We start from the raw sequence: 18,695 nt of genomic DNA, 5'->3' as shown, positions 1-18,695 counted from the left end.
GAGGTGCAGGTGCGGGTCATTGGCTGGGCTCAGGAGTGGAGGGGGAGAGGAGGAGAACACGCAGGGGAGGAGACACGGGGAGGCAGGCAGAATACAGGAGAACAAAACAGTGGGAGAAAAAAAAAACGAGAAAATACCAGGACACTCACCGTCAGCCGGGCTGGCCCCACAACAGACTGTGGTGTTGTGTTTACAGAGCCGTCACTTCAGGTAGGCACAAGCAGAATGAATCTGTTTTCTCTTTTTTCAAATTGAAATGGAATGAAAACCACACACAACCAGCACAAACCAGGGTTCTGGAACACCCCCACAGAGCACACTGCTGATCACAGGCAACCACATTGTGCGCGGCCCAATCCCAATGTCCCCCCTAAACCCTAAGCCCTGAACACTCACAGACTTAACACTTGGCAAGTGATTGAGTGCAAGAGGCACTTTGCCACATTATCACGTTACCTTGACAACGCTGAAACACGTTGCACACTTTTTATTTTATGTTTTTGAAGGATTTTAAGACCAGCAGGCGCTTTCCCCACATGGTGGAGGAAAGGTAAATGTCAGTCTACATCGTCAATAATCAATGTACTCATTGTTGTTCAAAACAGCATCATTAAGCAAAAACTAAAATTGTTACGGCGGGTGGCTGAGTTAAGCAGGTTGGAGGACCCAAACGCAGGACACAGAGTGGAGCAGGTATAGTTCGAGGGTTTTAATTAAACAAAAGGTGAGCACACTTACAAACTGAGTGGCTGAAAGACTAAGTCCAAAACAAAGGTTGTCCAACAGAAAACCAAAACGAGCAGGGAAACACGGAGCAACACAGGTGACAGACATGAGACTAACGAGAGAGAGAGAGAGCAGAGGAAAACAGAGAGACTTGACATGACAAGCAGACCTGGGGCAGAGTGAATAAGCGAGAACACAGAACTAGAACACAGTACAGAGCTTAACAGAGAACACAAGACCCGGAGTCTAAAGACACAAACTAAGGTACAAGACTTTTCTCTTGCTTCCGGCCTTCCCCTGGTAACCCCCATATTTCACGTCACAACTTGATTATTGGGCCTGTGAGTGAGTGTGGTGAGTGGTGCAACAGATTTTGCCAGGAGGTGGCCAAGGAGGATGGTGTGTGGACACCTGTATCCTGTCTGTAGTTATATTGAGGCAACAAAAGCATTCTGTATTAACCTAAAACCACCATGTTTCCCAAACGTTAACCAAGTGCTGTGCATGCGTAAAGCTGTAAAAATCTTTAATACTGCTGTAGTCGAGCACCGAGGCACCTACAGTGGGACTGACTATTTGCCACCAAAGGGAAAATACAGAGTTATTTGAAAATATGTGGACAATTTTCTACATTTCTTGAGTCAGCAATGAAGGATGTTTCCTGAGTAGCTGAAATAATGTCATGCTGTCACACTGCCTGTCTGATCGGCCCGGTTTAGTTTAGGTCTCTGTGAGTTTTGCTCATTGGTCTGTTCAGTATCTGTTATTTAGTCTGTTATGTTTAGATTCATTCTTGCCTGTTCCGTGTTTTGGGATCCACTGTTGTTTGATTTTTGTCTTGTGTTGTAGTGAACAACGGTGTGGATTTGTGCATTTTACAGCTACCCTAAATTCCTTTCTCCTCCCCAGAGAAGAAGGGGTGGGGGGGGTCAAAGTTGCTTTCTCTAAGTGCTAGCCCGACCATAAAACTGGCACCTTTTTGATTCCGAAGCTGATAATGAAGGGCCTGACTGTTAAACTGACAAAGGGACACGAACCAGCCATTGGCATTTCCCTGAACAGCCTATCAAAACTGCCCCCCCCACACACATGTTTCCGTGGCAACTGACTTAGCTCTATGTTTATTATCCCATCAAAGGGATACTCCTTGTCTCACCTAAGTGTGACATAATCCAGGACAGCCGAACTTTCAATGTAAAAGACTGCAGTCTCCAAAGACTCAAAGCATTTAATTGAGTTAATTAAATCTTTAGTTACCTGATTACGTTTGCCTCTATTTGAGTAGTTATGTTAACTGTTGTTGTTATCCGTTGTTGATATTAGTGCTGAAAAGAAAGTTACTTGTGCAGTGTTTTTATTTTCAGCAAGACACTCCTTCATCTAATGTAATCCAAGCTTTCCTCATGTAACCTGAGCTCCCCCAAGTGGACGAAATAAGTATTACATGCCCTCGTTGGAAATACCGTTAAATGTATAAATATCCTGACCAATAATGTGACAATTGTTTCCTGTTACCAAATGCCTAGAACAGTACAACCGTTTGACCATTGAAGTTCGATTGTGGAAAATATTTGATTATAATACGTGCAAATAGATTTCTTTTTAGACATTAAGTTTAGAAAGGCAGTCCCTTGGGAAACCTGAGACGCCCCCTGGGGAACCACGCCCCAGGCAACAAAAGAGCGACATGCGACCTCGCTACTCTCTTCTCTTCGCTACTTGCTCTCTCCGCTGCTCTGCTCTGCTCGCTGGACGCTTCGCGCCACGCAACGCCTTCAGTCGACCAGCGAAACAGGCCCTTTTGTTTCGCTTGAAGCTACATACGTGCCGAGACATCGATCTGCCCTTCAGTTTGTTTTATTTTCTTTATTTCTTTTGTTTGTTAAGGTTATCAGTCCGTTAAGTTACACTGGACTAATTCAGGAACGACCAAGTTCCATTTTAAACCTTTTTCGTTGAGCCAACTTCACCGAGGTCAGACCAAGCCACGTGGTCTCGACAGCTACAATGAAGGAAACCTGAAAACAGCCGAATTGCCAGACGGAGGAGGCGTTTTCAATCAGACACGGAAAACCCCGGAGAATCCCTAGCAAAAAGCCAGGATCGGCAGCTAGCGTGGGACCCGTGCAACAGGCCAAAAGCAGGCTGTCGACAAGCAGTAAGACTTAACACACGTTCTGTGATCAGATGTCCATTTTAACTCCTAAAATCATAGCATTAGTTTACTTTCATTAGCTCTTCTATGCCGTATGAGTCAAATGCTTCCCACAATCGAACTTCCAGGCTCATTGTTCAGCAAATGTTTATGTTCCCTGTATCCAACCATCTTCTTATCACATTAGTTAGAGAATAAATTCACTGTAATATAATCAAGAGCTGTGTGTGTTGCCTATTTCTACGTCCCTGCCGAGAGAATTGACCCTTTAGATATGAGACTGACTGACTGATTTAAGATAATTGAGTGATTATTAACTAACTAACTACCTAGAGGGCCGGAGACTCTAGGATTATAACAACTCCGGTGGTGCCCTGAAACGAGGAATCTGGTTTGATTTTATGAATAATAAAATTCATAACTGGGTATCAATTCTCATAAATTTATTAAATTGCATAACTATAAAATTTAGGTCTGCTACAGTGTTTTGGAACCTGTCTGCCTGAGGCCTTTACCACGAAGCAGGATTTGAGCTTATCCAGGTAACTTCGGGGTTAACCCTGGGTTTTCAGTACCACAAAGGTGGTTCACTTCTTACCTGGGTATATCTCCATGGTAACTTATGCTGAATGGCTAACCTGCTCCAGAGCAGGTTATGTTCCAGATAAGAGATCAACTCTATGAAAACGCCACCTACTGACCAATCAGCTCTCTTGGAAAATGACATCACCATCTGTAGGAAATCCTGTTTTAGCCAATAGGCTGTTTATGTTTGCAGCAGGGAGAAACTCTTGACTATAGCGATATAATCCTACAGAGAATGATTAAAAGCCTTAGGCTACTGTTTTATTTTTCTTATGTGAGGCTGAATATTATGAGCTGTTTGGTAGAGATATTGAACTACACAATTTTAATATGAATGTAGGCTATCTATTTTAGGTTAGTATAGCTTTCTTATAGGCCTACTACAGAGATCATAGTCATGTTCCGTCCTACCTTTTGCGGTGTGGGCGCAGCCTAAATGTTGAGATTCAGTCTTTCAACATCTATCTGAGCACATTTTATGGCATGAGTGGAGTTTTTGCTTTATGAAGTTAATTTAGAACAATGTTTGGAACACTTTTGAGTGTGTTAAATAAATTAATTTCATTTTTGAAGTGACGACAAGTTTTTTAAAGTGAGGGGGAATGGCCCGTGTTTTTTAATGTGGAAACGCTGACACACAGCCGAGCTGAAAGTATAAGGCTGATATTTTCATACAGCTAATAAGAACAATTTAAATCAACGCAATATTATAGACTATGCCTATGCCTGTTTATTTAGGCATTCACACTGTCTGCGATTTTCTGTCTCCCTGCGTGTGTCAGATGCAGGCGTGCGACTGTCGTATTTCTGTAGTATTACAGTTTAATCCTCCTTCATAAAATATGAAGCTCTGCTGACAGTGGACTTGTTCATGTCTGTGATTGGTCATCTGCTGCTAACACCGCCTCTTTTACGTGAACACGCTCCCAGCTGGATTGGGAAACCCTGGGTTGACTTACCAAGCTGATAACCAGCTTCGTGGTACCGCTTATCCCCACCGCGATGGTTAGGGTTAGTTAAGCCAGATAACGAAAACATATCCTGGGTATGTTGAACTCGCTTCGTGGCACAGGCCCCTGGTGTTAGTTATTTACCACTTCTTGTTTGGTTGTTTTATGTCAGTTTGTTCTGTGTTTCTGGTTTCAGTCTGTTTCCATCTTTTATCTCGTTTTGATCTGTCTGCTTGTTTTCATGATTGTTGGGTGTATTCTTTGTTCTGTTAATTTGTCTTATCTTGTTTTGGTCTGGGGTGCCCTGTATATCGGTTTATATGTATTCATGTTTCTTTTGGGATTTGTCTGTGGCTTTTTTTAGTAGCTCTGTTAGTTTGGGCCTGTTTGGTATCTGTCTGTGTTTCTGTCAGTTCATCACCCTACCTGCCTGTGTCTGTCTGCTGTCATTATTAGTATCACCTGTTTGTGCTCCTGCCCTCCTTGTTAGCCAGTGCTTAAATGTTTGTTACTTCTGTTTAGCTTTTGCTTGTTCATCGTATGTTCATCCTCTGCCGTGTGGATTGCTTCCCTGCCTGCCTGCCTGCTTCTGCTGCCTCGTTTTTGGATTATCCTTTTGTTCTGTCCCTGGATCATTTGTTTATGGACTGTTTTTGTTATGAGTTGTAGTTCCAGTCCTGTGCCTCGGTTATGTTTTAGTATTAACTTCTTGTTCCTCGTCTGCATTATTTTAGTTTAGTTTACTTCTGTTTAGCTTTTGCTTGTTCATCGTATGTTCATCCTCTGCCGTGTGCATTATTTTAGTTAAGTCTGCTCTGTATTCTGTGTCTTAGCTCCTCGTTCTGTGTCTCGGTTTATGTCTTAGTGTTTTGGGTTCTGTCCTGTGTCCAGTATCAGTTATATAGTCTGTTGTGTTTTGGGGTTCACTCATGTCCGTCTCTGTCTGTCACTCATGTCTGTCTTCTTGATACCTTAGTTTCCAGTTCAGTGTTTTACTTCGCTTCAGTCTGTTTTCCTTGTTGGTGTTAGTTCAGTGGGGATGTGTCTGCTTGTGTCTTTATTCATTTATATTTATTTCTCTGATCTGTTATGTGTTCAGTAACCTGTGTCATATCTATTCCTTCCAGTATCCCTCTGCCTGACTGTCTCTCTGTTCTCCCCTCTGCTCTCTCTCTGCCTGCCTGGTTAGCCTCATGTCTGTCACCTGTGTTGCTCCCGCCCTGCTCGTTATCCCTGGTGTATATGTGTGGTCTTTCTGTTCAGTCCTTGTCCGGTTATTGTTCATGTTACTCCCCTGTCTGTCGCGTGTATACTCGCTGCCTTCCTGTAACCAGCCTTGCTTGTCTTGTCACCCTGTACCTTTGGATTTCTGTTAGGAACTACCTTTGTTTTGGACTCTATCAGCCACTCAGCCACTCAGTCAGTAAGTGTGCTCGCCTTCTGTTTGTTCTAATAAATCACCTCGGTTCACCGCACCTCCTCTGCCTTGCATCCTGCGTTTGGGTCCTCCAACCTGCCTCCACACCACCACTAACCGTAACAGTTTTTGCTGCTCTGCGGACTACCTCTGTTATGGATTACCTCTATTTTTCGCTGGCTGTAAGTTTGGCTTCTTCCCCTTGTTAATAAATTCTAAGACACTGTATCTTTCCTGCCTACTTGTCCTGAAACCTGTTCCTCCCTGCACACATGACTAACCCTGACCCATAACTTAAGGGGGGGGTATCTCACCACTTCTTTTAATGTATGTACTTTTTATGTTCAAAGCGGCTTTTACAATATCCAATAGTTAATGAACGTTTTACTAATACATTCATTATCAACATTTTTGTGTATCTCAACATTTCCTTCTAAGCGCAAATGCAAGTTAGATGTATATGAACTTATTTTTGAGGAGACAAGGTTGCAGGGCCAGAATCGCTAATACTGATACTGACTTTTTTGTTATTAGTGTATGATCATTGGGGACATGTGTCAAGATTTATGCGGTGAATACATTTTCAACACTGCTGATTTAGTTGTCAAGAATTGATTTTTACTTTTCTTTGTTAATCACTACATCTTAAAACACGAGATTGTTAGAAGTATCTTGTGTTTTAATATTAAAACACAATCTTAATATATTAAAAATGTTTGTGTGAACAGCAACAAATGAAGTGCTGCCCTAAAAGAAGTGTTAATGTGCCCATAAGTATTGATAGTAAAGGGGGGGGCTACATATCGGTACTCTTGATGCTTTAGATTGGAGTTCTTTCACTTCCAATCACGTAAATTGGCTCACACAAACTTGTGTGGCTCTGCAAACAGTTTTTTTTTCATTTGAAGTGAGCAGCTGTGGAATAGAATGTACATTTACTAATGTATTGTACTTGTGTACAATTTTTGAGGTACTGTACTTTAATATTTCCTCTGCATTTAAACCCACAGTCTTCACTCCAGTTTTTGTCACACTGTCAGTTTGTTCATGTGGAACTGTGCTACAGCCAACTTCCTGAATCTTATGAGTGATTTTTGCTTCCCTTTTCCTGACTGACTTTTGTTTCTGCCTTGATGCCTCATCTGTGTTTCCGCTGTCTGACATGCTCTCACTACATGCCCATTTCCAGGAGAACTTCATGCAAGATCCCATAATTGCACACTTGAAATTTAAATAAACTGGAGTATTACTTTTTACTATTGCATCCTGTCTGTGTTGTGCACTTGGGCCCTAGAAACGCATACAGAACACATTCTTCATATTGAGTACTTGGTACTTTGGTACTCAAAGTATATATTGATGCTAATACCTAACTTTACACTTTGGTAATGGTACTTAAGTAAAAGATCTGAATACATGCTCCACCACTACAAATAAGAATGTCTGTCTGTATTCTAGCAAGTCAAACTAAGTAAATTTTGTTTATACAGCACAAAATCAAATATTCGCCTCAAGTGACCTTACAACCTGTACAGCATATGACACCTTCTATCCTTAGACCGTTGGTTCGGATAAGGAAAACTCCTCAAAAAAACCTTCAATGGGGGAAAGTGGAAGAAACATCAGGAGGATCAACAGAAGGGATCCCTCTTATATAACTGGCATGCAATATATGTTGTGTACAGAAGAGACCAAAATAAAGTAAAATTATAATCTAGAAAATTAGACTGACCCTATCAGTGAAACATTAATGAAGATAATGCCAAACTACCTGCAGATTTTACACATTTTAGCAAGTTCACGCCATAGCAAACAATGCTGCATATCTAATTTTGTTTTAATGTAGCTGGTATTTTAATTAAATACTAGTAGTGAAGTATGAGTGTGCCCAGTGGGCGACAGTCACATGTGGGATTGTTTAGTTCCTAGGAAAGGATTCCCAGTCCCATTATCACCACATGGCAGAGTTACCATTACTTCAGAAACAACAAATATCTTCATATGAAGACTGACAAATCCTTTTCATTTGAAAGTCTGTGGTTGATCAGAAATCGGTTAGTGAATTTGTAACAATGAAAATAATAATCAAAAAGACCAGGTTAAAACCATTAATTCACTGTTTTCTGTTCTGTTAACACAGCAGCAATTCCACTTAATCATGAACAATTTCTTTGATTTGCATCAAAAAACTAAAAAACAAAGTAATAAAAATGAAAGATTATCTTGCTGCAACATCAGGATCAGAATTGAAGGTGATTTGCCATATGTAAATGGTTTCCAATGAATTTGAAGTCGAAGTCTCTTGGGAGGACTCAGGCCAAACTCAGGCCAAAACAAACGGGCAGATCTAAACAAAAAACTCTGTATTCCTGCAATACTTTGTCTTTCTTAGGGCTGTTTTTAAAATGCGGGAAGCTGGTGATCAAGGTCAAGATATTCAAGCGCTGTCATCCACATCTGCCTTCTGGCAGTCCATCAACTTCCAGGGAACAGTTCCCTGATTGAAAATATTTAGCTGGTGGGATTTGTATATGAATAACCAAAAGTGTAAGAGTCTTGTTTCTGTTTTTGTTCAATCATTTATCATCATCCATCTATTTTAACTTACTGCTGTGCTTGCACTTCCCCGAATATAACTTATCAAACACTCATTGGGTAGCAATGGGATTTCTTTCTGTTGATTCAGTTGGAGTTGCTGTAAACTTATCAAAGCACCCTTGTGAGCCAAAGAATAACAATGTAATAATTCTGATGAAATTTTAGTTGTAGTTATTGTAGTTCCTGAAAATCACAGAAGCCCATCATACTACTGTGCAGACACTGAACGGATTTGTCCAAATCAATTTTAAAATCAGGACGAATTTCTGTCTAATCAGTTGTCATTTGACATGCCCGTATTTATCAAGCTTCTCAAAGTGCCATTTTAGTCTTAAGCGCTGAGAATTAATATAATTTACTCCTACTTTCAAACTTAAGAATAAAAGCTAGTTATCAAATTTCTAATCACTCTTACTCTCCCAGTTATTTAAGACCGCTCAAGAGGTCTCCCAAGTTGTTAAGAGCTGCCAGTAGGGGTTTGTGATAGCACTGTGGAGACAGACACAAGCACAAATCTTTCAGGGGAGGAAGAATGTTTCTGAATAATTTGATGATGCGCAGTTACCTATACTGTATCGTTTGGACAGATCAGGCGTCATCTTTGTCAGCGAGTTGGTGAGGGATGTCATCTCACCATGGATCCACACCAATGCTTTTTCAGCTAAACTGAAGAAGGTGATTACGCTTTGGTTCTTTGCCACAGGACAAATACAGCAATGATGATGATTCAGGGCCATCACAACCACCAATAAGCCAAATTGTCATAGAAACAATTGTGGCATTTACAGCTTCACTCATTGTCACATTTCATCGACTTACCAACAACACCAGGCCCCACATAATCCAACAGACGCAAACCAATTCATGGAAATAGCCAGCTTCCCAGGAGTAGGGACTCACTCATATAAAGATCAACTTTTGTATCTTTCATTTCCAATGTGTATATCATAATGTATTCTCTTGAAAATTCTTTATTGTCAAATGTGTGTTGAATGTGAACTCCTCTTACCTGAATTTATCCATTCAGTGTCAATTTATATTAGAATATTCTTAAATAAGGAAATCTATTCAGTGATTGGTTCTTGCTTATGTCGTCATCCAAAATCCCATTTGCGGCACAGCAAAGTGTCGTGAATCACCTCTAAGACTGAGGGCCTTTCCGAAACTAGACCCGAGTCAGTCTCACAGCCAAATCGAGCTCCATGATTACCCGCATTGGGTATAAATACAGCGGCCGACTTTCGGACGAACTACCCTTTCCCCAGTAAAAAGGATCTGTTACCATTACCGCTGCATAGGCTATGTGTATCAAACAAACAACAATTGTATTAAGAATCAGTATTGATGTTGAGGGGAAAAAAATGTTTTTACATTAACGAAACAAAGTATTTGTCATTCACTTTGTGTTTTTTATAGATTTTATATATTTACGAAAAATATTATATTCTTTTATGAAAAGATTGATATTCATTGTAAAAGGATCTTAATTTAAAAATGTTCACAAATACATTTCAAAATAAATCAAACATTATATTGAAGCATTATATAGCCTGGTCTGAAGAATTTAAAACAGTTAAAATGTATAAAGACATAACTATTTTTTTAATGCCTTTGTTGTTGTTACGTGATCCCCCTGTGTATCTAGTTGAGTCATGTTATTTCATTTATTGTAGGCTATTTTTTACTATAGATTTTCCTATGAGATGAAATACGATTCATTGAAAACAACAGTTGTTTTGTCTATCAGACAGAGCATTTTTATTGAACACAATGTTGTTAACCTGTGAATGGTGATATGAAATGTTAGTGTAGTTTCGGGATTTAAAAATCCTACATGTTAACTGGTTAAGTCACACGGAACTCTCATTTGAAAGAAAGGTCTGCAAAGGGTGTTACACACCTTCAACAAGCCGGCATTGGTGCTCACTCAGCATTGGAGGGTATACGGTATATCTGTATACCAACCTGCTACCGCTCCTCCCTCACTGGTTTCCGGTGGCCAGAGAACACGCAAACGGAGTGGAAGTAGGTAGGAAGTGGGAGTAGCAAGCATTTTTGAAAGGCCCAGAGACTTAAGATTTAGTCCTACACTTCTTTCAACTTTGAGCCAAGATTTCTTTTCACTCTTAGCAATGTTCTCATGAGTAATTCTGTAATGTAATGAGCTTGATACGGGCAAAGATCAAAAGCATGGCTCTGTGGTGATCAGTTGGATTTCTGGCATGTTGGCTAAATATATATGTATATTATATACTGTAGTGAGCTTGTTGTAATATTTTTCCAGCGGTATTTTACATGCTGTTGATAAAACTGTAGTCTTAAGACTGCTTGCCGCTGATGTATGGCTGGTGTAATGTTTTCCATTTTTCACCATCTGCGTTTAGTGTGTTAGCATGCTAACATTTGCAAATTAGCAGTAAACACAATGTACAGCTGAGGCTGGTGGGAATGGCATTATTTTTGCAGGTGTTTGGCTATAAACCAAAGTATTGGGCAAATTATTTGAAACTGTTTATGATGCCAGATGAAAAATTATTCATCCTCAAGGAAGCATAAATGTCTCTATGTCTGACGTTTCTTAGTCATCCAGGTCATAGTTATCCAAAGAAGGTTAAAGTCAAGGGCAACTGGACTTGGTTGAAGATACTGGAAGACGTTTCGTCCCTCATCCAAGGGTCTTCTTCAGTTCTGACTGACTGGTAGTGAAACTCAGCTATTTAACCTCTGTGGGGTTGTTTGCCAGGATCGTCGATACTGCTGGTTCATTAGTGTTCCTGGTTGTTGTAATGATGTCTCTACAAAATATTATGGTAAGCCATCCAGTAGTTGTTGAGACAATTTATGTGACAAAAACATGTAAAAATTTGTGTTTGCTCTGGTAAATCTTTGTCCTATACAAAAGTTTTAATGTATACCTTCAATATTTTAAATCACATCAGCACCCCTTTGCTTTGTATGAGCAAATCAATCTGGACAACAGATACTGGAGCTGTTTCTTGGAACATCTGACTTATGAATGTGTTTGGACATTCGTCAGCCATTGTTTTGGATTTGATCAAATGTTTATTATACAATAACATTTAAGAAGACAAGGCGTGAGGGAAATAACATAGGATCCTATTTTCTCTGTTTAAGTTTGCTACTGCAGTGTCAGTGTAGACTGTTTAACATAGTTAAATAAACAATTCTACTGTGTGTGTAAACTGTTCCCAGCAGCAATTTGTTTCATATAGACTTTGATTCACAGTAAGCAGGTAGGAATTCAGTCTTAGTAGAAGGCTGAAACTGCCACTTAAACTGTGACCTTGTAGGACTGTGTTATGGAAGGTCAGACTTTAAGGCCAGAGAAAAACAAGCTGATAGATCAGGATTTGATGTCTGTCAGTGCTGTGACCCTGAATCTTACAAAACACTTTTGTTTAATGGTTTACAGAATATTGTACTAACTGCTAGTGTTGTAGTACTCGAGACCGGTCTTAAGACCACTTTTTGATGGTCTTGGTCTTGTCTCGGTCCGGACATTAAGGATTTTATTTCAAGACCATAACTTTGGGAATATCAATAAATTGCTTTTACATTGTCCGATTTATTTGTTAACAGCCTATCTTTGATTGGAAGTAAAACTTATTGCTTCACATCCAACCAATAACCCTAATTAAAAATGTGGTGTTACCGTTAACGATTGTCACCCCTCCCTGCTATGCTTACATTGATTTCAGCTCTTAGTGTTTGTATGGGTGTTTTAATGGGAAAGTGGATCTTTCAGATCACATTGAGAAGTACCTATAATCTCGTTCCATATTTTATTGCGTGCCATGCAATGCAGGGAACTGGTCTTGGTCTTGACTCAGTCTCGCCTTCCCTCGGTCTTGGTCTCGACTGCTCTCAGCCCCTAAAAGTCTTTGTCTTGTCTCGGTCTTGATAAAGTCTTGACTTGGTCTCGTTTTGGGCGGTCTTGACTACAACACTACTGACTGCAACCTCTGTGTTTTCTTATCCAGCAACAAGGTGTGCATGTGAAAGAGGCATATTTCTTAATTACTGTACAAGTGACATAGTCAGAACCATGAATGAAGTACTTAATATGAAATGATACTGGCAACAACAGCAGAAAATTACAAACATAACTAAAACAGACGAAGCTGTAGAAATTCCAGAAAAAATTTTCAAGTATTAGTTATATAAAGTAAGGCTTAGGCTATACAGGAATTATGTCTTTACTACACAGTGAGTATTAACTAAGGAGAAGTAGTTAATCACTGTAATGTTGCGTTCATGGGACATTTTTTAACAGTGTTTCTAATAAAAGACAACATGGACATCATTTTTATTTCGTCTTATCATCACAAAGACTCCTCGTGTTATTCTGAGCTGCAGTGATGAAATAAGAGTATAAAAGCATCAACACTGTCAGGCCTTTATCAAGCCAGACAGACCTGTAGCGTTTATTTTCTTTCTTCTCTTATTTCAACACACTTAATTTGAACTTTTCCAATAAACAATTGTTATCTAAAATTATATGGATAGCCTTTCTATATGCCAGCTAAAATAAAGCGCATTCAAATTAGATGCTTTCTTTGTTTTACTCTACTGTGTTTTGTCCACCTCAACCTGCTATTGTTCCTTAATGACTGCCGGGCTCTACAGTGTGAGCATTTTGCTCCATATGTGAGTGAAGATTAGTGTGTGAATGTGAGAAATGATTTGGTCACACCAGTGATTGACAATACTGGTGTCTTCTTCTTCTGACAAAATACACAGATTCGCTAAACTAAGCTCTGACAGTAACAAATCTATTTCTTCTTCTTTTTTCTGTTTATGTACTTGTTTTAAGTACAGGCATTAGCCAAGTTAATTTGTTTTCTCAAGATCTGAAATTATTTATGTCAATATCTTGAAATAACAAATGTTGTTTTCACAGGATAATGACATAATCAGTTCAGCATCTGGAGAAATAAATAAATAAATATGGTAGGCCACAGATAAAGCTATAGCCTCGCTAACTGTTTAAAATCTGTGTCAGGCCTTGATTGAAGAGATATATGACGCGGTGATCAATATTCTTCTGCTCCTTTTTTTTTACCAAATGATGTTCATTTGTTGTAATCTTTTAGTTGATGACAGGGCAAAATAAAACTTGGCTAATGACGGGTTTGTGCATAAAAGAAACATCCATCTATAACACAACTGTACATCTACAAGTGGACAGAATGTTTTGTTGCACCAACAAGTCCAAAAGAGTGATCCCTCTTCTCTCTAGCTGATGGGAGTTGCATCTCCCAGTTGAACTTTCATTCAAATCAATAATTCAAGCTTCTCAACTTTTTGGTTTAGAATCAGGAACTTCAGTATTTTCCATCACCTTGTTGAAAGTATGTCATGAAGGATTAAGGCAGTTCTGAAAACAAAGGGAGGTTCAACTAGGTACTAAAAAAGGTTGCATATGTGTTACTAGAAGATGTCTTGTATTTTTGTTTGATACAGCATTGTTTTGATGGTTCCAAACTAACTATCTCATTTTCATTAACTACATCATCATGTCCAGAATGGCATTTCATGGCTTATGAATGTTTGAAAATGTGTCAGTAATATAAAAGTGAAGTAAGCATTAAGTAAAACACCAATTTGCCTTTTTGGAGAAGAAAATATAGTTAGTGCGAAAAAATTCAAAGACACCACTTGCATACAGAGAAAGGCAACAGCAGAAAATGTACTCTCTCCTGTACATTAATACACATACATGTGAATACCAGCAAGCAATTTTTTTTCAGATAAAAATCTCTACTCACCAAATGTTTAACTGCGTATAAATTGACAGAACCAGCATCTTGTGTAGCTTTATTAAAGAACATTTTATCCGGTGAGGTTTTGAATATTTTTCAATCACTCAAGAGGTCACAGAGTTTCCACAACTCACAGAAGAACATGTAATCCTTCAGTTTGAACAAGAAAATCCCCAAAACTGGGGTTAGAAGGTTTTCACGCCACAGCAGCGGATTGGCTGTTCTTCGTTATGTGATGTTGGATGTGGGAAACGCTTGACCGCACTGAGATTCATTTATATCAACTGGTTGGAGAGCTGTATCTGATTTTACCATTTAGCCATGACTGGGTAGATTTGGTCATGTTTCGGTCGAAGCCCATTACTCGGGAAGTAATGAATGAGCCAAGTCGATCATCACCACATAATATTTATTACAGGTCACATTGGAGGTATTTGCTGATATTCCAGTGTGAGATTTAATCAATAAAATGAATCTTGTTGACCAGTAGGACACACGTATCACTTCTAAAAATTCTGGATATGTAGAAAATAAAACAAAACAGTGCAAAGTAATCACTTTAGTTTGAATTTAAGCAGCTGTGTATCAACCACAGAGGACCAAATCTGGCTGATAGGTTTGGCTAGTTTTTTAGGTTCGTGGCTAAACACCATTGGGGATCAACTCTCTTGGACTAAGTCACCCAGGCCATAACTGCCACTGTGGATACTGAAGTCATATCTTAAGTATTTATTTATTTCTAACCAAGGGGTTTCTACAGTGAAGAACTTGCACAACAACATGATGACAAAGTGACCAACACACATAAGTTAATGAATGGAGGATCCTCCCAGCTTAGCATGTGTGAGATGAGTATTTGACGTCTTCACTGTCACTGTTGGGAAATGTGGCTGTAACAGTTATCCCACACTTATTGTTTTCTTTTTAAAAAGGAAACTTGAAACCCCCTCAGCGCTGTGATGACAGTAATCTACATAAGCTTTTCCTGTCTTTGACCAGTGAAGTGGATGGAATCTGGTTTTTCATGTCCTCGGGTTACTTAAGACTCCACAATTCTGCCAACTGACCTAAAATGTCTGGTTTTACATATTATATTGTCTTTTAAAAAATCCCTCTCATTAAGAGGAGATTTTGAGGAAAGCCATGCCTAATCTGACATAAAAGTGTTCTTGCTTCTGGAGGTTTTCCACATATTGGCTTAGCTTCCTGAGAAAATGTTTGTACATGCAGAGAAGCCTCTTTGCTAACCTAAATATCATGTCATAAGTGGGTATAAGTAATCTGGTTCATAAATATTCACGAGAACGTGCATCGCTCACATTTTTATCCCTCTCAAATGAAAGTGCTCATGACTGGAGAAAGGCTGCATCATGACTGAAACTTCTCGGGTTTTCTCCACAGAACAAACACTTCTGTGGCTTGAGACTTACATTTTTCAACATAAAGCACGTTTGGACCAAGGTCAAATTATACCTGTTAACCATGTGTTAGCATTGTCATTATGAGCATGATAGCATTCTGATGTTAGCATTACTTCAAAGCACCACTGTGTAATGAAAGAGCTGCTAGCATGGTAGACTCTGGCTGTCCCCCAACTTTATGGAAATGCAATGCTATATCCTGGAGTACCCCATAAAAATTAAATGATACATGAATAATGAAGTGCAAAATTCTTCATTTTGTCACGAAGCAATTAACAATCGTATTTAAAATGAGGCATTACATAACATGATCAAGTGCATTTATTTCTGGAGCAAGATGTTCTTTCGCTGGTCAATTCATGAACTATTAGGCTGGGAAATTAGCACCAGCCTGGTAAAATATTAAAGTGGCTAGTGAATTTTAAAATTTATCTGTCAGTGGCTGGTAGATCTTCACATTTTACTTAATTTCCCAAAGATTTAATAGTCTTTTTTAATTAAAAACAAGAACACTTTGTTCACATTTACTGTTTTCTGTCTTCTCTCAAGCATCCATCCTTCAGAGGTATTCAGCAAACTCAAAATACCACCCAAAGCCTGTCCTTGAGGGAACCACATGACCTCTCACTCATCCCCAAGAGAGAAAGCGCCATGTGCTGACTATCCTTTCCTAATAGACCCTTTGCAGTCTTATACAAGAGTTCCCACGTATTTTGGCCTCCCAGCGGATGTTAATATATCACCAGTTTGTCTGCAGCCTGACCTTTGACTCTGAGAAGTTTCTGTTGCGATACGAGCTAAACAGCGGCATCAAAGTGAGACACATTTCCAGAAGGTGGAGTGAGTCAAAACCTTTCTCTTCCACATTTTAGGGAACAAAATACTGATTAATCCCAGAACTTGCTTTAATCTGGAAATGTTTTCTGTTTTCACTTTGGCTGATTTAAACATCTGACATTTTTTGATTTTCAAACCTGCTGTCGTTTTCTCAAGCTGCCGAACTGATGTGGCATGCTCTTTTGCAGCAAACTGGTGTGACAGCCACATTGTTTTCACTGCATCCTGAGCACCCGAGCTTTGAATTTCCAAGCAGACCTCATCATAATGGAGAAGGAGCAAACGGCTGGGAGTTGTCCTGCCCCGCGCCAAACTGCTGTCAGAACCTGGCTCTCCTCCAGCACAAGAGGTACAAGTGTTTGGCTGTGGTTGAGTGTCAGAATTGGTTCTAAGACACAAATTAAGCTTAGATTTGACAGAAGCTGTAATCTATGACCTGAGGAAAACCTTTAAAAGCCTGCTGAATGCACAGTTTGTTTCTTCTTTCACTTTTTGGAAGGCAACTTCCATTCGTTAATTGTTACATCATAACATTACAACAAAGTTGTTTTTAAAATTCTTTTCATTCCAGTTTTATTCCTTACCTGTGTGGCCTTATTTTGGTTTACTTTAAAAACAGAAAAAATATGTAACTTTTCTATCTGCTATTTATAATCTACCCAGTTAAAACTTCAAAACATGAATATGAATAAATCTATTAAGGTTTTCAAGTAACTATAATATAATTATAGAAAGTGTTAACGTGACTGGCTCATTTATGTTCTGTAATAACCTAACCTTGCTGATTTTAAATGGGCATGATTTATACGATCAGTATGAAGAGTTCCCTCCAAAACAAAACCAAATTCAAAAGTTGTGGGGAAAGGAAATGCAGGATCCAGTGTTTTGGGAGACTAGAGACTAACAGTGTTCAGACAGTAATAAAAACCAAATCCCCACTCTGTAAATGACACTTTATGGCTATTAGATATATCATTTTGAGATTAGGCATCTGTGCACTGTGTAATTTAGTGTTTCTAAAGTACAGTGAGTTTGTTAATATCTAATGAGAAATGGGAGTGTTTTCATGTAAGACGTGTTTGTTTTGTTCTTCCTCCTTGTTCCTCCTTCATGCACAACTGGAGGGTGTCCAGCTGTTCCAGATGTTTGAGAAACACCATTGTTGTAAATTGTTGAGATACACATTACAGTGTCTTACTGGAAATCCTCTAACACACCTGCAGAAACTTTCATGTCAAATGGCTAAATGTCTGTTTATCTGGTGTGAATTACAGTTCATGACACTCCAAAACCAGCATCTTTTCAGGTTTTTACATCTGCAAACAGCTGCTTTGTCATCAAAGTTGTTTCCTCATGTCTCTGTAAGCCAGTGGTTCTCAAACTGGGGGGCGTAGAGCCATTTCAGGGGGGTTGTGGATGTTGAGTTGACGTAAAGTTGCATGATTCAATATGAGTCATGTGGTGACAAACAAAATAGCTCTGATGCTAGGCTGTTTAGCTCATCTTCTGTTTTTCTATCGCCTGTACTGTTAATGATTGATAAAAATGAAATCCGCTTTTGCAGGGGTGGGGGTCACGAACTTTTTGGGGCTTCTGAATGGTGGGGGGCGTGACAGAAAGAGTCTGAGAATCACTGCTGTAAGCCTTAAAAAAGTAAATCTTTCACAGTCTAGTTTACATACTTCTCAGACATGTTAACCATTAGCCGTCATGATGGTTTTGTGAGCGTACGATGACTTTTTTGTTGAGACTGTTTTTCAATTCATTGCTTATTAAAACAGCAGTACACCTGCAGAAGTCACACTTTGGATTGTAAAAGCTAATAAAGCAAGATTCTGTGTTCTCACCTTACTTTGCTTGGTTTTAGAGTAAGGTCATAGTTAAGTATATTAACTGTAGTGTACAACACCTTTGGGTGTGGGAGGTGGGTTTGACTCTGCTTTTTAATCTTAGATATTAAGTTCAGTGGGAGTGGGTTTTAAAGTTGGTGAGTCACTACCTCTGAGGCACAATCTGCTCGAGTTTTAAGTTCTGAAAGCAGGACCTCAGTGACCCACTGGTGCAATTCTTTGTAAATTATGTTTATACAACTAATATGTAACAGCTATATGTATATCTTCTCTACATCCACTCATAGCAATGAAGCAAGAGAAGTCTATGAAGGTTCTCAGTCATCCAGGTTATAGTTATCCAACGAAGGTTAAGGTCAAGGGCAACTGGACT

General features: G+C 39.2%; 1 protein-coding gene across 5 annotated transcripts in view; it reads left to right on the top strand.

Moving 5' to 3' along the window:
* Positions 1 to 18,695, top strand: part of LOC119900524 (disabled homolog 1-like) — a 52,489-nt gene that overhangs the window by 20,473 nt on the left and 13,321 nt on the right. For 3 of the 5 annotated variants that reach the window (XM_038715551.1, XM_038715552.1, XM_038715548.1), the window contains one exon: positions 16,661 to 16,821. In XM_038715551.1, the coding sequence (XP_038571479.1) occupies positions 16,740 to 16,821 (82 nt within the window). In that variant the 5' untranslated portion in view covers positions 16,661 to 16,739. Of the gene's footprint in view, positions 1 to 5,591; positions 6,016 to 16,660; positions 16,822 to 18,695 lie in introns of those variants that run through there. The other 2 variants (XM_038715550.1, XM_038715549.1) reach the window with 2 other exon arrangements.

Source organism: Micropterus salmoides, unplaced genomic scaffold (genome assembly GCF_014851395.1).
Source record: "Micropterus salmoides isolate LMB-PRFRI ecotype aquatic unplaced genomic scaffold, ASM1485139v1 Ms_hic_scaffold_13, whole genome shotgun sequence".
NCBI classification, from domain to species: Eukaryota; Metazoa; Chordata; class Actinopteri; order Centrarchiformes; family Centrarchidae; genus Micropterus; species Micropterus salmoides.
The sequence above is the reverse complement of the archived record's forward strand: the minus strand, read 5'-3'. Positions and strand labels throughout refer to the sequence as shown.